At 44.3% G+C, this 26,623-nt stretch overlaps 1 protein-coding gene across 1 annotated transcript in view; it reads left to right on the forward strand.

Annotated features, from left to right (window-relative positions):
• Positions 1-26,623, forward strand: part of LOC137380815 (V-type proton ATPase 116 kDa subunit a 1-like) — a 162,266-nt gene that overhangs the window by 55,440 nt on the left and 80,203 nt on the right. The window contains exons 9-10 of the mRNA XM_068053200.1: positions 7,811-8,023; positions 20,512-20,662. Of these exons, the coding sequence (XP_067909301.1) occupies positions 7,811-8,023; positions 20,512-20,662 (364 nt within the window). The remainder of the gene's footprint in view (positions 1-7,810; positions 8,024-20,511; positions 20,663-26,623) is intronic.

A 26,623-nucleotide genomic window follows, 5' to 3' on the forward strand; every position in this document is an offset into this window, starting at 1 on the left:
TGCCCGACTCCTATGTAGAAGCCAATAAATGTTCATGTGCTAAAACCTGTCAGCTTGTCATTTCGTTTAGTTTAAGAACTGATCTGCACTGAGCTCGTTCTGGATTAGTGCCAGTTGCTGTAGTACTATCCCACACATTTAAAAAAAATTACACCTCCTTGGAGAAACAACATAAAAATGATATTTTGAAATCTATTATACATATTACAAAAAGCATGTCTCCATACTGCTAAGAATAAGTAAGCTTTCTAGTCTTACCTTTTTAGCAGAATATAATTGGCATACTAGACAATAAAATCAAAGCAGGAAAGCAAATATAGATATAAAAGGGAAAACTTAGTCTTCTGTAGTTGTAATGAATGCATAGCAGGTTGACTATGATCTAAAAGAGAAAGATGTTTTGGATACGGCCTTTCATCAGTTTCTAATGAGGGTCTCACTAAAAAGATTTGCCATTTTTCCCTTTCAAATGTCAAATGGCCTGTTGTAAGTTTCCAGCACATTCTGTGTTACTTCTATGGTTGCTGTTTGTACAATTCTTCTGCAATTAAGTTTTAACCAAAAATATTCAGCATCTTCGAACAGTATTACCTCAGATGTTAACCAGCTAAATCTCTGGAGTATATAATTCACTGCTTGAAGTGAATTCTTAACACAAGAGTCTGTTTCAGCAAAAATGAAGGATTGTAATTTGTGGGCTTTTCTTCTTGACACAGGGTATTTGTAATTGCTTTATTACAAACATTTTATTTCACATTGATGTCCATTGCATTTCACTATTTAAATAAATAATTTCTGTAATAATTCAAACTGTCAGCAATGTTAATAAAATGTGCATTTTCTTTTTTGTTTTGTTATTCAGTTTGACTGACAGCTGATTGATCAATTATTAGGCAGAGAATTCTGACTGACAATGTAACTGTTCAATAAACACACAAGAAAGATCACCTTGACAACAAAACCTACTAGTTATCACAGTTTTTCAGCAATGTTAAAGGAGTCAAAAGTGAAAACATTGAGCAGCTGTTTTTCTTTAGATTATCAAATATGTTATGTCAACATTAAAGGGAACCCAAAAATCTTCTGCCGGCATATAATAGTAAGTGGAGGAGTGGGACATATTTGGGATAAAGAGGGTAATATATGCTTCGAGGCACAGGGCAAGACTAGAATGCTTAATGAGTACTTTGTATGGGTGTTTACTAAGGAAGAGGAATCTGTCAAAATATCAGCAGAAGTGGAGAGAGTAGAGGCAATGAATAGGGTAAAAATTGTGTTATGCTCATGTGAGGTGCAGTAATTGAAAATACAGAATTCAAACTGAAGAGTTAGAAAAATTGACTTTTCTTTTAAAAAGTGGACAATGTGCTGCCAACAAAGGACAAAACACATGACTTGCCATCAAATTCAAATCCATGTCTACTAAGAACCAAAGAAAAACTGCAGCACAGAAGGAGGCAATTTAGCCCGTCGTGTCTGTGCCAGCCGAAAAATCTAGCCGCCCAATCTAATCCCACCTTCCAGCAGTTGGTCCGTAGCCTTGCAGGTTACAGCACCAGGTGCATGTCCGGGTACCTTTTAAATGAGTTGAGGGTTTCTGCCTCCACCACCGTTCCTGGCAGTGAATTCCAGACACCCACCACCCTCTGGGTGAAAAAGTTTTTCCTCATGTGCCCTCTAATCCTTCTACCAATACCTTAAATCTGTGCCGCCTGGTAACTGACCTCTCCACCAGGGGAAACAGCTCCTTCCTGTCTACTCTATCCAGGCACCTCATAATTTTGTACACCTCAATCAAGTCAACCCTCCTGGAGATTGACCTCTCCGCTAGGGGAAACAGGTCCTTCCTGTCTATCTAAACCCCTCCTAATTTTGTATACCTCAATTACGTTACCCCTCAGCCTCCTCTGTTCCAAGGAAAATAACCCTAGCCTATCCAATCTTTCCTCATAGCTGCTACTTTCAAGCCCCGGCAACATTCTTGTAAATATCCTCTGTACTCTCTCCAGAGCAATTATGTCCTTCCTGTAATGTGATGACCAGAACTGTATGCGATACTCCAGCTGTGGCCTAACCAGCATTTTATAAAAAACAATTAAGCCCGGTCTCATGGAAATGCAACAGATAATCACACCGAGATGTGAGCTATACTCAAACACAATAGGATGAATTTTATGTATGGCGGCAGCCGTAGAAAATGGCGGCCCACACACATGGGCTTTACTCCGCAGCCTCGCTGCAATATTAAATGCGATGGTTCATTTACATGGTCGGGGTGGACCGCTTCCCCACCCCCCACCCCGATTACATGGAGGGGGCAGGAGGTCCGAATCCAGCAATGGCATCCGGGGACAGTGCGCAGGCACCAACACCATTTTTAAAGGGCTTCCAGCCCTTACATTTAATTTAAATTTTTAAAGGAATATGCACTTTAGATTTAATTAAAAAAATTAAAGAAATGTTTCTATCCCCTCTCCCACCGCCTGCCCCCATATCCATTTAGTTCGTTCCTTGCCCTCTCACCACCCCTCCTCCCAAAATACTTACCTTGTGTACCTGACCTTCCCCCGCCAAGGTTCATTAACTTTTACCTTCAACACTTTCCCACTATCCCCTCGACCAATCAGAATAGTTTTTCCCCACTTCCCCCTTGCACTGAAATACTTACCTGCTCCCCCCTCCGCACCAGTGTCCCACATCGAATCTCTAAACGGAGATCCAAAGGCGTGGGAATGCCGGCCACCGCCACCAATATGGCAACGGAATGGACGGCGGGAGCAGGGAAGTATTTAATTCATTCATTTGCATTTTCTGACTATGGTAATGTTGGTCCCGTCGCCTAGCGGTGGTGGGGGGGCCGCCACCAGGCCTCGCCGCCGCCAGCAATATGAGGCCGGGCCTTCCCGATGTTGAGGCCCATGGCGGGCCTCTCCCGGTGGCATTTTCCAGGCCCATCCACTGCAACCCCTGACATCGGGGGGGCCTGTAAAATCCAGCCCAATAAGACAAGACCTTTCGCAAACTTCTTGTCTTCGAATAACCTCCATCACAATGGAGTGTGAACCACCCTCATCTCCTCAGAATGGGGCCATCATTAATGCCATTATACAGCCCAGCTAGGGCTGAAAACTGAAGTCACATGGGCAAAGCCAATCTTTGTAAAACATATTCACCTTAAAAGATAATCATTTTGAGGAATAAAGGGGGAGTCTTTTCAGGACAGGACTAGAGACAACAACACCAGTCTGGTTTCTCCTCAGCCACACATTGCAGCAAAAAGCCATCTTGAATTTCAGCAAGACTGAGAGAGAGAGAGAGAGTTCATTTCCAGCCAACACAGTTGAACCCTGCTGAGACAAGTGAAAGCTAGCTGCAACAGAGATAAGAGCGTACCTTTGCAAAACTTGCTTTTCTACCAGTGAGAATTGACATCAGCACCACCTTCAACCTAAAGTGAACTACCAGGTGACTGCAGCAGCCCAACGATTACTAGTCAACCAGCAAACAGGCCTGCAACTTTACAAATTCACCTTCCAAGGAAGCTCCCACAGGTTATTCCTGAAACAACAGACTTTTACAACCTGAACTCTGTGTACATCTTACCCTGTACTTTTCTATCTATCTTCTCTTGAGATTGCATGTGAGAGTGAATGCGTGCGTGAGTAGTGCTGCGACAATTTCGGGGTAAGGCATATTGCTCAATAAATAATTAATCTTCTGTTTAAAACCTTCAAGAAAACCTGTCGCTGTCTGTTTATTTGACAAATAAAACATGAAGAGGTTAAACCCTAACAACAACAAAAAACACTTGCTGTGGTGAGTTGGGAGTTGAACATTGGGAACCACCCACACCCCTCAAGAATAAAGAAGTATTGCTACAATTGTATAGGGTTTTGGTGAGACCACATCTGGGGTATCGTGTGCAATTTTGGTCCCCACATTTAAGAAAGGATATACTTGCAGGGGTTGTCCTTTGATGAGAGGCTGAGTAAATTGGGCCTGTATTCTCTGGAGTTTAGAAAAATGAGAGGTGACCTCATTGAAACAATCAAGATTCTGTTGGGGCTGGATAGGATAGACACTGAGAGATTGTTTGCGCTGGTCAGGGAATCTAGAACATGGGGGCACAGTCTCAGGATAAGGGGCCGATCATTTAGGACTGAGATGAGGAGAAATTACTTAATTCAAAGGGTTGTGAAGCTTTGGAATTCTCTACCCCAGAGGGTTGCGGATGCTCCATCATTGAATACATTTAAGGCTGGGATAGACAGAATTTTGGTCTCTCAGGGAATCAAGGGATATGGGGAGCAGGTGAGAAAGTGGCGTTGAAGCCTAAGATTAGCCATGATCATATTGAATGGCGGAGCCAGCTTGATGAGCCATATGGTCTACTCTCGTTCCTATTTCTTGTGTTCTTGTGATCACCACGTGGCTGTAACAATTGAGAGGGAGGAGGTACTATGCTTGAGGTAGATAACTCACCTGGTTTAGATGGCTTGCACGCCAGGTTGCTAAAGGAAGTGGGGGTGAAGATAACAGAAAGGCTTGCCACAATCTTCCAATCTTCCCTAGATATGGGGAAGGTGCCAGAGGATTGGAGAGTGGCAAATGTGACACCCTTATTCAAGAAAGGATGTAAGGACGTTCCTGGTAACTACAGGCCATTTAGTTTAACATCAGGGAAAAAATCAACAGGCACTCAGAGAGGTTTGAGTTAATTAGTGATAGCCAGCATGGATTTGTAAAAGGAAGATCATGCTTGACTAATCTAATAGAATTTTTTGATTAAGTAACAGAGAAGGTTGATGAAGGGAATGTGGTGGATGTTGTCTATATGGATTTTAAGAAAGACTTTGATAAAGTACCACAGAACAGGCTGGTTAACAAAATTGAGGCTCATGGAAAGGAGGGTCAATGTCCAAGTGGACAAAAAATTGGCTTAAGGACAGAAAGCAGCACGTCATGGTAAATGGTTATTTTTCAGACTGGATAATGGAAGACAGTGGTGTTCCCCAAGGGTTAGTGCTAGGACCACTGCTCCTTTTGCTATATATATATAAATGATTTGGATCTTGGAATACAGAGTAGAATTTCAAAATTTGATGAGAATACCAATCTTGGAGGAATGGCAAACAACGAGGATGATAGGAACCGCCTGCAATAGGACAAATTGGCTAGCAGAATGCACAGACAAGTGGCAGATGGAAATTAATACACATGTGAGCTGATGCATTTTGGCAGAAGAGATAGGATGAGGCAATATCGGCTTAATGACGCAGTTCTAAAGAGTGTGCAGGAGCAGAGGGATTTGGGGTGCATGTGCGTCAATCTTTGAAGGTGGCAGGGCATATTGAGAGAGTGGTTAGCAAAGTATATGGGATCTCGGGCTTCATAAATAGAGGCATTGAGCACAAAAGTAGGAAGTTATGCTGAACCTTTATAAAGCTCTTCTTCTTCTTTGGCCTCCTTGTCTCAGGAGACAATGGGTAAGCGCCTGAAGGTGGTCAGTGGTTTGTGGAGCAGTGCCTGGAGTGGCTATAAAGGCCAATACTAGAGTGACAGACTCTTCCACAGGTGCTGCAGATAAAATTGGTTGTCAGGGCTGTTTCGCAGTTGGCTCTCCCCTTGCGCTTCTATCTTTTTTCCTGCCAATTGCTAAGTCTCTTTGACTCGCCACACTTTAGCCCCGCCTTTATGGCTGCCTGCCAGCTCTGGCGATCACTGGCAACTGACTCCCACGACTTGTGATCAATGTCACAGGACTTCATGTCGCATTTGCAGACGTCTTTAAAGCGGAGACGTGGACGGCCGGCGGGTCTGATACCAGTGGCGAGCTCGCTGTACAATGTGTCTTTGGGGATCCTGCCATCTTCCATGCAGCTCACATGGCCAAGCCATCTCAAGCACAGCTGGCTCAGTAGGGCATACATGCTGGGGATGTTGGCCACCTCGAGGACTTCTGCATTGGAGTTATCGTCCTGCCACCTGATGCCAAGGATTCCCCGGAGACAGCAAAGATGGAATGCATTGAGACGTCGCTCTTGGCTGACATACGTTGTCCAGGCTTCGCTGCCGTAGAGCAAGGTACTGAGAAGACAGGCTTGAAACACTCGAACGTTTGTTTTCCGTGTCCGTGCGCCATTTTACCACACTCTCTTGGCCAGTCTGGACATAGCAGCAGACGCCTTTCCCATGCGCTTGTTGATTTCTGCATCGAGAGACAGGTTGGTGATAGTTGAGCCTAGGTAGGTGAACTCTTGAACCACTTCCAGAGTGTGGTCGCTGATATTGATGGATGGAGCATTCTGATGTCCTGTCCCATGATGTTCGTTTTCTTGAAACTGATGGTTAGGCCAAATTCATTGCAGGCAGCCGCAATTCTGTCGATGAATCTCTGCAGACACTCTTCCGTGTGGGATGTTAATGCAGCATCGTCTGCAAAGGGAAGTTCCCTGATGAGGACTTTCCGTACTTTGGTCTTCGCTCTAAGACGGGCAAGGTTGAACAACCTGCCATCTGATCTTGTGTGGAGGAAAATTCCTTCTTCTGAAGACTTAAATGCATGAGAGAGCAGCAGTGAGAAGAAGATCCCAAACAGTGTGTGTGTGAGAACACAGCCCTGTTTCACACCACTCAGGATGGGAAAGGAGTCTGATGATGCACCGTTATGCTGAATTGTGCCTTTCATATTGTCATGGAATGAGGTGATGACTCTTAGTAGCTTTGGTGGGCATCTGATTTTTGCTAATAGTCTGAAGAGACCACGTCTGCTGATGAGGTCAAAGGCTTTGGTGAGATCTATGAAAGCAACGTAGAGGGGCATCTGTTGTTCGCGGCATTTCTCCTGTAGCTGGTGAAGGAAGAACAGCATATCAATAATGGATCTCTCTGCTCGGAAGACACACTGTGCCTCAGGGTAGACACAGTCTGCCAGCTTCTGGAGTCTGTTTAAAATGACTCGAGCAAAGGCTTTCCCCACTATGCTGAGCAGGGAGATTCCATGGTAGTTGTTGCAGTCACCGCGGTCACCCTTGTGATGATACTGCCATTGCGCATGTCCTGTGATACTGCTTCTGCATCCCAGCACAGGCAAAGCAGTTCATGGAGTGCTGAGAGTTTAGCAGGCTTGGCACACTTGATTATTTCAGGGGTAATGCCGTCTTTTCCAGGGGCTTTTCCGCTGGCTAGAGAATCAATGGCATTACTGAGCTCCGATTTTGTTGGCTGTTCGTCCAGTTCGGACAAATCTGGCAGGAACTGGGCTGCATTGAGGGCGGTATCAGTGAGATCATTTTCCCTGGAGTACAGTTCTCGGTAGTGCTCAACCCAGCAGTCCATTTGCTTGCTTAATTTAATTTTAACATAAGAGATAAACATATCTGCTAATTGTCATTTCATACAGAGTTGAATCACAGGTCATATGCCACAACTGGGCTTTGGCCAGTTGCAATAAATTCTTCACTGCATTACCCAATAATTGCTCTGGTCTCTTGAGTTGCAATTGGTTTGATTATTAAGTAAGTATCTTTGAGTCGTCTTTCTGTGGTGCAATCTAGAGATAATAATGTAACTGTGAGGTGTTTTTTCATTTACAGTGGCAGGGTCATGTGCATCAAAACATGACCTTAATAATAATTAATTCCGAAGAAGGGTCACTGACCCGAAACGTTAACTCTGCTTCTCTTTTCACAGATGCTGCCAGACCTGCTGAGTGGTTCCAGCATTTCTTGTTTTTATTTCAGATTTCTAGCATCCGCAGTATTTTGCTTTTATGACCTTAATAATGTTATTTCTTTCATTTTTTTGACAGGTACTTGACCAGACAGAAAAGCACCGTAAAAATTTGCTGACATCTGCTGCTAAGGATGTTTACAAGTGGAATGTTAAAGTAAAGAAGATGAAAGCAATTTATTACACACTAAATCTTTGTAACATAGATATTACCCAGAAGTGCTTGATAGCTGAAATCTGGTGTCCTGTTACAGACCTTAAAAAAGTCCACTGCACATTAACAAAAGAAGCAGTAAGTATATCAAGTCTATCCAAAAGTTATGAACCTAAATCTATTGTTGATTCTAAAACCCCTTTAGCATTTTCAGTCAAGCTACAAGCATTTTTGTAAAGCCATCATTTATTTATATTTTTGCTATTATGCTGCATCAGACTTAACAATCAGCTTTGAGTTTGGAGCATTTAATGGGTGAACCAATTGTTATTAGCTATTCCGAAATGTGTGAGGGTCAGAATAATGATCTATAGTCATTCTGCATTGCATGAGGATTGGAAAAGGAACTATGACAATTCCTCATATTTGAAAGAAACATCTCAAAATGCTTCACAGAGTGGAAAAGGATAGACGCACCACAGGTGGAATGGGATGGGAGGTCAAAAGACCAGAATTGGAGAAAGGTTTTGAGAAGGTTTTTAAAAGAAGAATGGGAGAAGTTAATAGAAAGGGAATTTCAGAGGGAGTTTTAGAGTGCAGATGAGCAGTGGTTGAAGGAGTGGCCACAAATGGTGGAGTGGACAGAGGACGACGGGTAACCCAATGCTGGAGGAACAAAGTATGCATGTTTGTTTGAAGCAGGTTTTGCCGATAGGCCATGGAAACCTTTGAAGGTAAGGACAAAGACTTTCCTATTGATTTAAAAGACAGAGAGAGTGAGTGGAACATGGCAGATTGAAGTTACACATTTGAGTAGGTAAGGACATGGCAGCAGAATTCTGAATGAGTTGCAGTTTGTGGAAGGTTGAAACAGAGGGTATCTAGATATTAGAGCTTTGGAGAAGTTGAGTATTTCAATGATAACATCATGGATTAGAGTCTCTTAGAGTCTCAGCAGCACTGCAGAGAGAGGTAGAGCCAAAATAGGTGTCGCTTTAAAAGTTGAAGAAGATGGTTTTGATGACAGAATGGAAGCAGCAGCTTGTGTTCAAGTAGGACACCAAAGTTTTATGCTACTTATCAAGAATGGTAATGGGAGAGGTTGATAGGGTGAAGAGGAGAAACACATAAGAACTGATGGGAGCTGTAGTGGATAGGGTCCTTTTTCCTACATGAAAAATAATGAAACACCATGAATGAATAAAGACATAAGGTCAAAATTGAAACTAAAGGCATACGCTAAGTGCATAGACAATACCAGAAGTTTTGGGGAACCAAGAGTCTAATAACAGAAAGGAACTTAAAGTAATTATAATTAATAAATAAAAAATACTGGAAAAAATTAATAGACTATATACCAACAAATCCCCTGGACCTGATGGCCTACACCCTAGGGTTTTAAAATAGGCGGCTGCAGAGATAATGAATGCATTGGTTTTTATTTTCAAGAATTCCCTAGATTCTAGAAACGGATTGGAAGGTAGCAAATGTAACCCTGCTTTCAAGAAAGTTAGCCTGACATCAATAAGTGTGAAAATGCGAGAATCTATTATTAAGAATGTGGTAACAAGGCACTTGAAAAATCATAATGTGATTAGGCTGAATCAACAGTTTTATGAAAAGGAAATCATGTTTGACATATCTATTAGAGTTTCTTGAGGGTGCAACTAGCAAGGTAGATAAGGGGGAAGCAGTGGATTTTCAGAAGGCATTCAATAAGGTGACAAGCAAAAGGTTACAACACAAGATGAGGGCTCATGGGATTGAACAGGAAACAGAGAGCAGGATGGCAGGGTGGAGTGCCACAAGGATTAGTGCTTGGGCTTCAGCTACTTATAATCTATAGCAATGATATAGATGAGGGGACTGAGTATAATATATCCAAGTTTGACGATACAAAGCTAGGTGAGAAAGCTGTGAGGAAGTTTCAAAGAGGCTACAAAGGGATAGAGACAAGTTTAGTGGTTGGGTAAGATGGTGGCAAATGGAGTATAATGTGGGGAAGTGTGAAATTATCCACTTCTTAGGACGAATGGAAAAGTAGAATATTAAAGACCATTAAATGTTGGTATTCAGTGTGATTTGGGGGCCCTTGTACATGAATCACAGAAAGTTAACATGCAGGTACAGGAAGCAATTAGGAAGGCATATGACATGTTAACCTTTATTGCAAGGGGATTGCAGTATAACAGTAAGGAAGTCTTCCTGCAATTATATAGGGCTTTGGTGAGACCACACTTGGCGTACTGTGTATAGTTTGAGCTCCTTATCTAAGAAAGGATAAACTTGCCTTACAGTAGGTGCAACAGAGTTTCACTAGATTGATTCCTGGGTTGAGAAGGCTGACCTATAAGGAGACATTAAGCAGAATTGGTCTTTAATGCCTGGAGTTTGTAAGGTGATCTAATTGAAATGCATATAATTCTTAAGAGGGTTTGACAAGGTAAACGCTGAGAGGCTGTTTCCCCTTGTTAAAGAGTCTCAAGATAAGGAGTCGGCCATTTAGGCCTGAGATGAGGAGAAATTTCTTCCCTCAAAGGGTTGTGATGAGGAAGGGAAAGAGGAACTATTAAACTAAATTACCAAGGAATATAAAGAGAAATAATAGAATACAGACACATAAGTAACAAAAGAATAATCAGGATAGAGCCACTAAGAGATGCACAAGATAAACTTGCAGGTAATGACAGCGAAATAACAGAAATGTTGAACAATTACTTTGCCTTATTAATGACCTAGGCTTGGGTATGCTGGGCACAATTTCAAAGTCTACTGATGACACAAAACTTGGAAGTTTTGAGAACTGTGAGGAGGATAGTGATAGACTTCAAGAGGACAGAGACAGGCTGGTGGAATGGGGGGACATGTGGCGGATGAAATTTAATGCAGAGAAATGTGAAGTGGTACATTTTGGTAGGAAGAATGAGGAGAGGCAATATAAAATAAAGGGCACAATTCTAAAGGGGTTGCAGAAGCAGAGAGACCTGGGGGTATATATGCACAAATTGTGAAGGTGGAAAGGCAGGTTGAGAAAGTGGTTAAAAAGCCCTATGAGATCCTGGGATTTATAAATACAGGCATGGATTACAAAAGCAAGGAAATTATGCTGAGCCTTTATAAAGCTCTGGCTCGGCCTCAACTGGAGTATTGTGTCCAATTGTGGGCATCACACTTTAGAAGAGCGCGCAGAAAAGATTTACAAGAATGGTTCCAGGGATGAGTGCCTTCAGTTAAATGAATAGATTGGAGAAGCTGATGTTGTTCTCCTTAGAGAGGGGAAGGTTGAGAGGAGATTTGATAGAGATGTTCAAAATCATGAAGGGTCTAGACAGAGTAGATAGAGAGAACTGTTTCCATTGGCGAAAGGGTCGAGAACCAGACAACACGATTTAAGGTGATTGGCAAAAGAACCAATGATGACACAAGGAAAAACGTTTTTACTCAGCAAGTGTTTAGGATCTGGAATGCACTGCCTGAGAGTCCAGTGGAGGCAGATTCAATTGGGGCTTTCAAAAAGGAGTTGGATAAGCATCTGAAGAAAAACAATTGCAGGGCTAAGGGGAAAGCGCTGGGGAGTGGGACTAGCTGAGTTGCTCTTTCAGAGTGCCAGTACAGACATGATGGACCAAATGGCCTCCTTTTGTGTTGTAACAATTCTATAATTCTATAATATGATTCTAGTATTTACTAGGGAGACTAACAATGTGGATATGACATTAGAAAAGGAGATCAAAAAAGACATAAAGGTATTTAAGACAGGAAGGGGAGAGATAATTGATAAACTAATCAAACTGAGAAAGGATAAAATCCCGGTCCTGATGGATTGCATCTGGACATATTAAAGAAAGCTAGGGAAAAGATAGCAGAGGCACTGTTACATATATGTATAAAAAATTATTGGAAAAGGGAATCGTGACAGAAGACTGACAGACAGCTAATGTTATACCTACAATTACAAAGAGAGATTGAACAAGTCCAGGGAACTATAGAAAAATAATGGAATCTTTAATGAAAGATAAAATAGAAAAAGACCTGGAAACCAAAAATGTAATAAACTATAGCACAGATTTCAAACGCGAGGTCATGCTTGACCAACCTTATTGAATTATTTGAAGAATGAACAGCAAGGGTAGACAAGGGTAAGGCAGTAGATGTAATATATTTGGATTTTCAAAAGGCCTTTGCTAAGGTACTGCATAGTAGACTCATGATTAAGGTCAGTGCATGTACAGTCAGGGGACAAGTAGCAGAATAAATAGCAAGCTGGCTACAGAACAGAGAATAAGAGTTACGGGTAGCCACTCAAATTAGCAAAAGACTTAAAATGGTGTTCCACAAGAATCGGCACTGGGATCACTGTTGTTCGCAATTTACATAAATGATTTGGACTCAGGCATCAGAAGTTTTTAAATTTTTAAAATTTGCAGGCAACGCCAGTTAATACTAAGGAAGACTGCAACAAAATACAAGATGACATTAATAAACTTGCAGAATGGGTGTGTAATTGGCAAATTAATTTCAGATATAGATAAATGTGAGGTGTTACCTTTTGGTAGGAGGAAATTTGATTCATTTTAATATCAGACCGCATTCAACTACAATTCTGAAAATTCAGAGGGCTGGATAGTTGTCCACAATCATTCTTAATGAATGAGGGTACAGTCATTCTGAAATGTATGAGGTTTAGGATAATGAGGTATAGTTATTCTGCATTATAGAGGGCAGAAGGGATCATGGACTCAAGTTATCTTGTCATGTATGCTTCCAGAATGGTGACTTATATTCATCCTGCTTTGTATGAGAGTGGGAATGCTGCTCTCCAATCACTCTGTACTGGGTGAGGTGGAGATAACTATCAATCATCATGAATGAGAGCGAAGTAATTATTGATCATTTCATCGTGGGTTAATTGCACAGTCATTCTTTAGGCCATATCTACAGTAATTCTTAATCTCACCCACTAGTTGGAAAATGAGTTTAACAGAAAAAAAAATCATAAAAAATGAAGGGAAGTGCTTATATTAGAAAAAGTAGATTATGCTAAGTTCTGTATAGAGCTGTATGAAGTGTAATACAAAATTCTCAGCCTGAGATGCAGAGCCAATATTATTCAGTCAGCTCATCCTGTGTTTATTCTAGTCACATATGTGAACAGCAGCTCATGAAAAATGGATAGCCAATGTAGTTAAAAGAGAAAGGCAAAATCTGCCTTTTTGTTTTGGAATTATCGATCTTTTAAGAGGATATGCTGGTGTTGCTATGTGCATAAATAACTTGTAATCGATGGACAGTTCATATTGTTTAATATTTTCCTTCTGCATGCTCTCTCCAAGGTTTGTTTTTTCTATATTGGCTACTGAGCCTGTCATCTGATCGGTTGACAGACTTCCCATTGTGCCTTTTCTATTTGCTTTCCTTCATTTCCTCTTTGTTTCCCATTCTATCAGTATCAATTCATCTTTCTGATGCTGCGAGGATGGGTGCACAAGTCACTGACGTCATTCCACCCTTCCCCCACTTTCTGATGCTCATAGCAATATTGCAGCTCTGCTCACCTTTTGACCAGTTGGTTTTAGTTCCTGCTGATGTAAGTCCAGTACTGTTCTGACAATGAGAGTATACATTAGATTGCAGGTACTCCAAAAATAAAATCCATACTGGATAATAATCATGGTCAGCCTACAGCATGGGGCGAATTGTAACATCTAAGAATGAGTGGGTTTGGGAGCAGGTGAGGGTTAAAAGCACTGAAATTGACAGCACGTTGGGAAGCTGGCTCCAACTCACCAACTTCCACATTTCACTGCAGCACATTAGGCAATCATGCAAGCAACCCCTTTAGGAGAGGCAGGCTGCAAATTTAAATATGTTAATAGATGGTTAGGAGGTTTTTTAAACAGGGTTTTTTCAACTATAACTGTGGGTGCACAGGTTTACTGGGCTTCCTGAAACTCATCAGTGAAAGCAAGGAGAAAGCACAGCGGCAATGGAGGGAGCTGAAGAAATGACAGATAAAAATTACTATTAGTATTGAGACCTCACACCTGCTTCTTTACTTAATTGTGTGAAAGGCTTCTATTCTCAGTGCTTGTTCTGAAAGTTTACTTTCACTACTTGGAAGGTTTATGCATCTGATCTTCATCTGCCATTTGTGATGTGTCAGGTTCAGCTTGGGTGACATTTATGCTATTTTAGCTTGGACCTCAGATGAGGACCAAGATGACAAGCAGAAGCAACAGCACCAGAAGCAGTAGGAAGAGCAGAAGCAGCACCAGCAGGAGCAGCAGCAGCCTTCTCCTCACAAACCTGCTGCTCCACAAGAGAAAGGAAATGAGCACAGGTGGTGCTCACAGGTGGCACTATTTTCCACAAAGGGCGTACAGGCAGAGTATCAGTTTCCTGGACATGTCTGAACACCAGTGCCTCAGGAGGATCAGGGTCTTGTGTCTTGTCGTGGCAGGCATTTTCAGCCTGCTGGAAGACCTACTGCCAAGTGGACCTAGTGGTCAAGCTTTACCAGTGATTGTCAAAGTGACCACTACCCTCAACTTCTTTGCTTCAGCCTCCTTCCAGGGATCTAGAAGAGACATGTGCAGGATTTTGCAGTCAGCATCTACAAATGCATCATAAAAATGACCAATGGCATGTTTGCCAGGGCAGACAATTATGTACATTTTGGCACCGAAGATGCCAGTCAGACTGAGCAGGTGCCACACATGTGGCAATTAAGGCATTCATAGTTCACCCACGAGTGTTTGTCAGCCTTAAGGGCTTCCACTCCATCAATGTACAGCTGGTGTGCAACCACAAAAAGATGATTATGTAGGTGTGCGCAAGATTCCTGGGCAGCTTCCATAAAGTTTTCATCCTACGCCAGTCCACCTTCCCTGAATTCTTCACACTTTGGAACAGACTTACCAGTTGGCTGCTTGGAAGCAGAAGCTACCCACTTAAAATGTGACTAATGCCATCTGTGAGGAGTGCAAGCAATGAGGCCCAATAAAGCTTCAATCAAAGCCATATGACAATGAGATGAGTAATTGAGCAGGCAATCAGCATGCTGAAGATGCACCAAGTGACTCTGTAGGTCTGAAGGTGCCCTTCAATCCACTCCAGGCAGGGTCTTGAGAATGATCATGGTGTGCTGCATTCTGCACAACATAGCACAGCAGAGAGGACTGGACCTTAAGAAGGAGCAAAGCACCGATCCAAGGATGCCCTCATAATATTGAGATTCAGTTAGTTTTCACCTGTGCACACATCTGACAGCCACATGCTAAACCAACTTGACCCTCCCACCCTTCCACAACAGAAAGCAATCCTCCAATCAGCAAAGCATCACTTTGACAGACATCCATTGCTCAGCTTTAAATCCTGGCTTACCATTCATCACAAGTGAGAAGGCCACTTGCCAGACAGCAGGCAAAAATGGCCAAGATGGGAAATAAATAATATTTATGTGGCTCAAATCAAATAGAAATGTACAAATCTAGAATTGTGTATTACACTCTTGTGCTTTCCCTTGTGCAAGTACGAATCTTTTCCTTTTTCTCCTACTTCTGCATGGTGCAACCCCTTGACTTCAGTAGAGGTGGAGACAGACTGCTCGGATTCCTGCTCTGACTACTGAGATGCTTTTGGCTGACTTCGTTGGGGTTTTGAAGCCTGTGAGAACCCCACCAAAGACTGGTCCACTTGCAGCTGCAGAGGGCAGACTCAGCCACTGGGAATTGAGGCAGCACATGGGGCATTGACTGAGATGGGGCTGGGGGAACACCGTGCAATGGATGACAAGTGGAAATACTTTTAGCAGAGTCCCCACTTCCATATCCTTTTTCACCATCTTTCCTCTCATGGCCCACCCAATCTTCCCTTCTAGGAATGAGCCACAGAACACTTTGCTGCATATCAGCGGAGTGCTGAACAGCCAAGTTTAGGGTTTCATCAATCCTATTTAAGGTGACATTCAGAGCGTGCAAGCCATTGTTGAGGACCTGCATGTGTTTGATGCTTCATGCGGGTGGCCACTCTTCCCACAGAGGAAGACATCATCGTAAAGGCCTGCAATATCACGCCACTCATGGTTGCAAAATCTCCTCTAACCTCTCTGCAAGCGTGCACAGTGCAGCTGGAAAACTTGCCAGTACATCACACATTCTTTGGTGCGGCAGCAGATGTCTCCTCTTTGTAAACGCCCCCGCCCTCCCCAAGTTTCAGCATCTGCGTCCAGCTGAGCAGGGCATGGAGCATCCTGCAGCCTCCAACAGGAACTCTCCACTGCTGTACCTGTGTGAGTCACCAGGTGAAAACACAACTATATGTCTTACAGTTCCACTGAAGTGTGAGTATCTGAGCTGGTACATGGTCTGCATGAGTCCTGTGATGGCACACCCTCAGAATTTGTGATGGCCCCTGTGGGGTCGTTATCATCATCTTGTACCACCTCCTGCAGGATGTTTGATGACCCTGTGGAAGATTGAGGACATGAATTTATTTATTTTTATTTATTTATTTATTTAGAGATACAGCACTGAAACAGGCCCTTCGGCCCACCAAGTCTGTGCCGACCAACAACCACCCATTTTATACTAATCCTACATTAACCCCATATTCCCTACCACATCCCCACAATTCTCCTACCACCTACCTACACTAGGGGCAATTTGCAATGGCCAATTTATCTATCAACCTGCAAGTCTTTGTCTATGTGTCATTGTACTCACCTTTCCTGCAGTGTAGGTCATTGAATCACTTCTGGCACTGTACCCAGTAGCTGAGCACCTCCTCAGCAATATCTAGCCACGCCTTCTTTCTCTCTGAGCAGGTTACTTCCTTCAATCAGTAGGGAAGAATAACTCCCTGCGGGCCTTAACAGATTACAGCATCAGGTCAAGGGAGACATCTGTGAAGCGAGGCACAGCCTTGCTACATTGGGACTCCATAATGACATTTGATTCCTCTGTTCCTCCACCTCCACAATCCATGAGCTGTCATCTTTGCAGTGGCCCTTTAAATAGTTCAGTTGAAAGCGACTCGGGTAGGCGGTGGCGTAGTGGTATTATCACTGGACTAGTAACCCAGAGACCCAGAGTATTGATCTGGGGACATGGGTTCGAATCCCACCACAGCAGAAGGTGGAATTTGAATTTAATTAATAAATCTGGAATTAAAAGCTAGTCTAATGATGGGCATGAAACTATTGTCGACTGTTGTAAAAACCCATCTGGTTCACTAATGTCCTTTAGGGAAGGAAATCTGCTGTGCTTACCTGGTCTGGCCTACATGTGACTCAAGACCCACAGCAATGTTGCTAACTCTTACATGCCCTCTGAAATGGCCTAGCAAGCCACTCAGTTATACCTAACCGCTACGATGTCAATAAAAAGGAATGAAAATGGAGGGACCACCCGGCATCGACCTAGGCACGAACAACGGCAAACTCAGCCCTGTCGACCCTGCAAAGTCCTCCTCACTAACATCTGCGGGCTTGTGCCAAAGTTGGGAGAGCTGTCCCACAGACTAGTCAAGCAATAGCCTGACATAGTCATACTCATGGAATCATACCTTACAGACAATGTCCCAGACACTGCCATCACCATCCCCGGGTATGTCCTGTCCCACCGGCAGGACAGACCCACCAGAGGTGGTGGCACAGTGGTATACAGTAGGGAGGGAGTTGCCCTGGGCGTCCTCAACATCGACTCCGGACCCCATGAAGTCTCATGGCATCAGGTCAAACATGGGCAAGGTCACCTCCTACTGATTACCAACTATCGCCCTCCCTCAGCTGATGACTCAATACTCCTCCAAGTTGAACACCACTTGGAGGAAGCACTGAGAGTGGCAAGGGCACAAAATGTACTCTGGGTGGGGGACTTCAATGTCCATCACCAAGAGTGGCTCGGTAGCACCACTACTGACCGAGCTGGCCGAGTCCTAAAGGACATAGCTGCTAGACTGGGTCTGCGGCAAGTGGTGGGGAAACCAACACGAGGGAACAATATACTTGACCTCATCCTCACCAATCTGCCTGCTGCAGATGCTTCTGTCCATGACTGTATTGGTAGGAGTGACCACCGCACAGTCCTTGTGGAGACGAAGTCACGCCTTCACATTGAGGATACTGTCCATTGTGTTGTGTGGCACTATCACCGTGCTGAATGGGATAGATTTTGAACTGATCTAGCAATGCAAAACTGGGCATCCATGATGTGGTCCATCAGCAGCAGCAGAATTGTACTCAACCACAATCTGTAACCTCATGGTCCGGCATATCCCCCACTCTACCATTACCATCAAGCCAGGAGACCAACCCTGGTTCAATGAAGAGTGCAGGGCATGCCAGGAGCAGCACCAGGCATACCTCAAAATGAGGTGTCAACCTGGTGAAGCTACAACACAGGACTACTTGCATGCCAAACTGCGTAAGCAGCATGCGATAGACAGAGCTAAGCGATCCCATAACCAACGGATCAGATCTAAGCTCTGCAGTCCTGCCACATCCAGCCATGAATGGTGGTGGACAATTAAACAACCAACTGGAGGAGGTGGCTCCACAAATATCCCCATCCTCAATGACGGGGGTGTCCAGCACTTCAGTGCGAAGGATAAGGCTGAAGCATTTGCAACAATCCTCAGCCAGAAGTGCAGAGTTGATGATCCATCTCGGCCTCCTCCTGAAGTCCCCAGCATCACAGATGCCAGACTTCAGCCAATTCGATTCACTCCGCGTGATATCAAGAAACGACTGAAGGCACTGGATACTGCAAAGGCTATGGGCCCTGACAATATTCCGGCAATAGTACTGAAGATCTGTGCTCCAGAATTTGCCGCGCCGCTAGCCAAGCTGTTCCAGTACAGCTACAACACTGGCATCTACCCTACAATGTGGAAGATTGCCCAGGTATGTCCGGTACACAAAAAGCAGGACAAGTCCAACCCAGCCAATTACCACCCCATCAACCTACTCTCAATCATCAGTAAAGTGATGGAAGGTGTCATCAACAGTGCCATCAAGCGGCACTTGCCTAGCAATAACCTGCTCAGTGACGCTCAGTTTGGGTTCCGCCAAGGCCACTCAGCTCCTGACCTCATTACAGCCTTGATTCAAACATGGACAAAAGAGCTGAACTCAAGAGATAAGGTGAGAATGGCTGCCCTTGACATCAAGTATGGCATCAAGGAGCCCTCGTAAAACTGAGGTCAATGGGAATCAGGGGGAAAACCCTCCGCTGGTTGGAGTCATACCTAGCGCACAGGAAGATGGTTGTGGTTGTCAATCATCGGAGCTCCAGGAAATCACTGCAGGAGTTCCTCAGGGTAGTGTCCTGGGCCCAACCATCTTCAGCTGCTTCATCAATGACCTACCATCAATCCTAAGGTCAGAAGTGGAGATGTTCGCTGATGATTGCACAATGTTCAGCACCATTCATGACTCCTCAGATACTGAAGCAGTCCATGTAGAAATGCAGCAAGACCTGGACAATATCCAGGCTTGGGCTGATAAGTGGCAAGTAACATTCGTGTCACACAAGTGCCAGGCAATGACCATCTCCAACAAGAGAGAATCTAACCATCTCCCCTTGACATTCAACGGCATTACCATCGCTGAATTCCCCACTATCAACATCCTAGGGGCTACCATTGACCAGAAACTGAACTGGAGTAGCCACATAAATACCGTGGCTACAAGAGCAGGTTAGAGGCTAGGAATCCTGAGGCGAGTAACCCACCTCCTGACTCCCCAAAGCCTGCCCACCATCTACAAGGCACAAGTCAGGAGTGTGATGGAATACTCTCCACTTGTCTGGATGGGTGCAGCTCCAACAACACTCAAGAAGCTCTACACCATCCAGGACAAAGCAGCCCGCTTGATTGGCACCCCATCTACAAACATTCACTCCCTCCACCACCGACGCACAGTGGCAGCAGTGTGTACCAGCTACAAGATGCACTGCAGCAATGCACCAAGGCTCCTGAGACAGCACCTTCCAAACCCGCGACCTCTACCAACTAGAAGGACAAGGGCAGCAAATACATGGGAATACCACCACCTGCAAGGTCCCCTCCAAGTCACACACCATCCTGACTTGGAACTATATCGCCGTTCCTTCACTGTTGCTGGGTCAAAATCCTGGAACTCCCTTCCTAACAGCACTGTGGGTGTACCTACCTCAAATGGACTGCAGCGGTTCAAGAAGGCAGCTCACCACCATCTTCTCAAGGGCAATTAGGGATGGATAATAAATGCTGGCCTGGCCAGTGACACCTACATCCCATGAATGAATTAAAAAAAATGCAAGTCATCATCATGCCTGCTCGTGCCAATTAGTTGGGAAACCTGGAAATGAGATGCAAATGCAGTGCAAAGTGCTTCCAACACATCACCATGTTAACATTACCCCCTATATGTTTGATGAGTGTCCTTCCCTAGCCACATCGTTGTGGATCAGAGCTCAAGTGCAGACAATATATAAGCTCTTTCAAATGTAGCAATATCAATGTCTAGTCATGCAGCATGCTGAATTCATATTGTGACAGAGTAATCTCTCATTTGTTTGTCTGTTATATTCAAGCCTTTAGTAAGATTTATTGACAGTACCGATGGCATTGTCTTGTTGGTCTAGGTCCGGAACGGCTCTACCATGCCTCCTATTTTGAACAGAATAGAGGCAAAACAAACTCCTCCAACATTTAACAAGACAAACATGTTTACTGTGGGATTTCAGAACATTGTTGATGCATATGGGGTAGGAAACTATCGAGAAGTTAATCCAGGTAAAGTGCATGTTATTTTATTCCATTTAATCCAATTGTGTTTTATTATCACTCAAACCAGTTGCGTGATTGTAACTGACAGTCCAGTTTGAAATAACCATGTGTTTTAAGTCCAGTTAAACACTGCTGGTGCTGGAATTTCTATTCAAGATTACAGTTTAGCTGTCGACCTTTTCTAACTCAACTATCGCACACAATGTAAGGCTGTCACCTGCTGCAGTCCAAATTCATTGTCCGTCCGTCCATCAGTTTAATCTCCAGTCCTAAGGGTTGGAGTCAACATGATGTGACAACCACTATTTCCTAACTAAGAGATGATAAAACCACAATTTTAGAATAGTTCTGGTCTCTAAAGTCATTGTTTTAAAGTTGTTGAGCTCTCTCCCTTCCAAGAGTGTCCTTTGGGTATCACCATGATTAGTGGTTTGCACACAATATATCTGGTCTGCTCTATATGGCTGCAATAACAGTATCATCTAAGATTTCCCTGAAACAAATTGAGGTCTTTAAAATTATAATTTGGTTATACAGGATAAAAGTAGAGAGAATTCCATTTGTGGAAGATTCCAAAACTAGGGGCCATAAATATAGGACAATTATTAATACATCCAATAGGGAAATAAGGAAACATTTCTTTACTCTGAGAGTGGTTGTAATATGGAACTCTACCTCAGGAAGTGCTTGAGGTAAATAGTTTAGATGCTTTCAAAAGGAAACTCGATGAGTTAATGGGAGAAAAGGTAATAGGCTGTGATGAGGTACATAGAATGGGAGGAGACTTGTGTGGAGTAGAAATATCAGCACAGACTAGTTGGGCCAAATGGCCTCTTTCCATGCTGGACATTCTATGTAAATAACAGCAGAGAGTGAATGGGGCAGATATTGACTGTGCAATAATGTAAAGCGGGCGATAGCGAATCAGCAGCCCATTCTACATCTCTCTTAATTTTTATTTCCATTAACTGTAAAAAGCAAACTATATGCACTGAGGTTCATTTCTGGAGGGGTAGAATTGAAAAGCAGAGAAGTTATAAAATTGAGCTGTCGACTCACTATCCATTTTACAATATTGTGCAAAGTCAAACTCTAACCCAAAATATTCAGAAGCAAATCAATAAATGATGTAATTATGACTTGAAGATACTAATCTATTCTAACAGGAATTTTCTGTTGCTAACATATTATATATTTTTTATCAGAGCTAAAACTGTAAAGAAAGGAGGTAAGAGGTTACGATTACACAAATCATTGATTTTCTCTTCTTTGTGGCATAAGACAAATGCCCAATGAATTAAACCAACATAAACAAAGGTGAAATTATTGTCTCTACTGGGCTCACCTCTTCAGGGCTGTCCAAGCCATGTCCCGCATCTGATGTAAGGCAATCAAAACTCCACCTCACCCACTTCTGCGTCTCCAGGTCCCGGTTTAATTTGCGGTCTTTCCACTACACTCTTGCCAGAGTTACGGTGGGAATGTGCCAAAAGGACCAGGAATTTTTGACCAACAATTGTTTTTAACTCAATGTTCAAATAACCAGTATGTATTACATGTAATCTATCCAGCTGCTTTCATACTCTGCTTGAGTATCTCCGTTGCAGTTCACTCTTCTTAATCTCAGTTTTAGCTGAATATTCTAATTTAGATTAGATTAGAGATACAGCACTGAAACAGGCCCTTCGGCCCATCGAGTCTGTGCCGAACATCAACCACCCATTTATACTAATCCTACACTAATCCCATATTCCTACCAAACATCCCCACCTGTCCCTATATTTCCCTACCACCTACCTATACTAGTGACAATTTATAATGGCCGATTTACCTATCAACCTGCAAGTCTTTTGGCTTGTGGGAGGAAACCGGAGCACCTGGAGAAAACCCACGCAGACACAGGGAGAACTTGCAAACTCCACACAGGCAGTACAGGAATCGAACCCAGGTCCCTGGAGCTGTGAGGCTGCGGTGCTAACCACTGCGCCGCCCTATCTTTTGGTTCTTCAATCCTTTCCTCTCTCACTGACTTAAATTTTCAGATCTTTTCCGTTCCATTTCAACCGTTCTCCTAACAGTAAACGGGAGGATATTGAGAGGGGTCGAAGAAGTGAGAGACCTTGGAGTACATGTCCACAGGTCCCTGAAGGTGGCAGGACAGGTAGATAGAGGGTAGGCGGTGGCGTAGTGGCATTATCACTGGACTAGTAACTCAGAGACCCAGGGTATTTCTCTGGGGACATGGGTTCGAATCCCACCATAGCAGAAGGTGGAATTTGAATTTAATTAGTAAATCTGGAATTAAAAGCTAGTCCAATGATGGCCATGAAGCCATTGTCGATTGTTGTAAAAACCCATCTCGTTCACTAATGGAAGGAAATCTGCTGTCCTTACCTGGTCTGGCCTACATGTGACTCCAGACCCACAGCAATGTGGTTAACTCTTAAATGGCCTAGCAAGCCACTCAGTTGTACCTAACCACCACGAAGTTAATAAAAAGGAATGAATTACAGACCACCCGGCATCGCCCTAGGCACCAGAAACGACAACAGCAAACCCAGCCCTGTCGACCCTGCAAAGTCCTTTTTACGAACATCTGGGGGCTTGTGCCAAAGTTGGGAGAGCTGTCCCACAGACCAGTCAGGTAACAGCCTGACATAGTCATACTCACGGAATCATACCTTACAGACAATGTCCCAGACACTGCAATCACTATCCCTGGGTATGTCCTGTCCCACCGGCAGGACAGACCCACCAGAGGTGGTGGCACAGTGGTATACAGTAGGGAGGGAGTTGCCCTGGGAGTCCTCAACATTGACTCCGCACCCCATGAAGTCTCATGGTATCAGGTCAAACATGGGCAAGGTAACCTCCTACTGATTACCACCTACCGCCCTCCCTCAGCTGATGACTCAATACTCCACCATGTTGAACACCACTTGGAGGAAGCACTGAGAGTGGCAAGGGCACAACATGTACTCTGCGTGAGGGACTTCAATGTCCATCACCAAGAGTGACTCGGTAGCACCACTACTGACCGAGCTGGCCAAGTCCTAAAGGACATAGCTGCTAGACTGGGTCTGCGGCAGGTGGGGAGGGAACCAACATGAGGGAAAAACATACTTGACCTCGTCCTCACCAATCTGCCTGCTGCAGATGCTTCTGTCCATGACTGTATTGGTAGGAGTGACCACCGCACAGTTCTTGTGGAGACGACGTCCCGCCTTCACATTGAGGATACCATCCATCGTGTTGTGTGGCACTATCACCGTGCTAAATGGGATAGATTTCGAACAGATCTAGCAATGCAAAACTGGGCATCCATGAGGCACTGTGGGCCTTCAGCAGCAGCAGAATTGTACTCACCCACAATCTGTAACCTCATGGACCAGCATATCCCCCACTATACCATTACCATCAAGCCAGGAGACCAACCCTGGTTCAATGAAGAGTGCAGGAGGGCATGCCAGGAGGAGCACCAGGCATACCTCAAAATGAGGTGTCAACCTGATGAAGCTACAACACAGGATTTTCTGCATGCCAAACTGCGTAAGCAGCATGCGATAGACAGAGCTAAGCGATCCCATAACCAACGGATCAGATCTAAGCTCTGCAGTCCTGCCACATCCAGCCGTGAATGGTGGTGGACAATTAAACAACCAACTGGAGGAGGTGGCTCCACAAATATCCCCATCCTCAATGATGGGGGAGCCCAGCACATCAGTGCAAAAGATAAGGCTGAAGCATTTGCAACAATCTTCAGCCAGAAGTGCCGAGTTGATGATCCATCTCGGCCTCCTCCTGAAGTCCCCAGCATCACAGATGCCAGACTTCAGCCAATTCGATTCACTCCGCATGATATCAAGAAACGACTGAAGGCACTGGATACTGCAAAAGCTATGGGCCCTGACAATATTCCGGGAACAGTACTGAAGACCTGTGCTCCAGAACTTGCTGCGCCCTTAGCCAAGCTGTTCCAGTACAGCTACAACACTGGCATCTACCCTGCAATGTGGAAAATTGCCCAGGTATGTCCTGACCACAAAAAGGACAAATCCAACCCGGCCAATTACCACCCCATCAGCCTACTCTCTATCATCAGTAAAGTGATGGAAGGTGTCATCAACAGTGCCATCAAGCAGCACCTGCTTAGCAATAATCTGCTGAGTGACGCACAGTTTGGGTTCCGCCAGGGCCACTCAGCTCCTGACCTCATTACAGCCTTGGTTCAAACATGGACAAAAGGGCTGAACTCAAGAGGTGAGGTGAGAGTGACTGCCTTTGACATCAAGGCAGCATTTGATCAAGTATGGCATCAAGGAGCCCTCGCAAAACTGAGGTCAATGAGAATCAGGGGGAAAACCCTCCACTGGTTGGAGTCACACCTTGCGGAAAGAAAGATGGTTGTGGTTTTTGGAGGTCAATCATCTGAGCTCCAGGACATCACTGCAGGAGTTCCTCAGGGTAGTGTCCTCGGCCCAACCTTCTTCAGCTGCTTCATCAATGACCTTCCTTCAATCATAAGGTCATGATGATTGCACAATGTTCAGCACCATTCGTGACTCCTCAGATACTGAAGTAGTCCATGTAGAAATGCAGCAAGACTTGGACAATATCCAGGCTTGGGCTGATAAGTGGCAAGTAACTTTCGCGCCATACAAGTGCCAGACAATGACCATCTCCAATAAGAGAGAATCTAACCATCTCCCCTTGACATTCAACAGTATTACCATCACTGAATCCCCCACTATCAACATCCTAGGGGTTACCATTGACCAGAAACTGAACTGGAGTAGCCACATAAATACCGTGGTTACAAGAGCAGGTCAGAGGCTAGGAATCCTGAGGCGAGTAACTCACCTCCTGACTCCCCAAAGCCTGTCCACCATCTACAAGGCACAAGTCAAGAGTGTGATGGAATACTCTCCACTTGCCTGGATGGGTGCAGCTCCAACAACACTCAAGAAGCTCAACACCATCCAGGACAAAGCAGCCTGCTTGATTGGTACCCCATCTACAAACATTCACTCCCTCCACCACCGATGCACAGTGGCAGCAGTGTGTACCATCTACAAGATGCACTGGAGCAATACACCAAGGCTCCTTAGACAGCACCTTCCAAACCCGCGACCTCTACCAACTAGAAGGACAAGGGCAGCAAATACATGGGAACACCACCACCTGCAAGTTCCCCTCCAAGTCACACACCATCCTGACTTGGAACTATATCGCCGTTCCTTCACTGTTGCTGGGTCAAAATCCTGGACCTCCCTTCCTAACAGCACTGTGGGTATACCTACCCCAAATGGACTGCAGTGGTTCAAGAAGACAGCTCGCCACCATCTTCTCAAGGGCAATTAGGGATGGGCAATAAATGCTGGCCTGGCCAGCGTCACTCACATCCCATGAATGAATTTCTAAAAAACTGTATACAATGCTGGTTAGGACACAGCTGGAGTATTGTGTCCAGTTCTGGTCACCACATTACAGGAAGGACATAATTGCTTTAGAGAGAGTACAGAGGAAATTTACAAGAATGTTGCTAGGGCTTGAAAGCTGCAGCTTTGAGGAAAGATTGGTTGGCTAGGGTTGTTTTCCTTGGAACAGAGGAGGCTGAGGGGTGACATAATTGAGGTGTACAAAATTGAGGGGTCTGGATAGACAGGAAGGACCTGTTTCCCCTAGCGGAGAGGTCAATTTCCAGGAGGCACAGATTTAAGGTGACTGGTAAAAGGATTAGAGGGGACATGAGGAAATACATTTTCACCCAGAGGGTTGTGGGTGTCTGGAATTCACTGCCTGGATCGGTGATGGAGGCAGAAACCCTCAACTCTTCTAAAAGACACCTGGACATGCGCCTGAAATGCTGTAACCAGCAAGGCTATGGGCCAGGTGCTGGAAGGTGGGATTAGATTGGGAGACTAGATTTTTCAACCGGCATGGATACATTGGGCTGAATGTCTTCCT

Source organism: Heterodontus francisci, chromosome 2 (genome assembly GCF_036365525.1).
Source record: "Heterodontus francisci isolate sHetFra1 chromosome 2, sHetFra1.hap1, whole genome shotgun sequence".
Taxonomy (NCBI): domain Eukaryota; kingdom Metazoa; phylum Chordata; class Chondrichthyes; order Heterodontiformes; family Heterodontidae; genus Heterodontus; species Heterodontus francisci.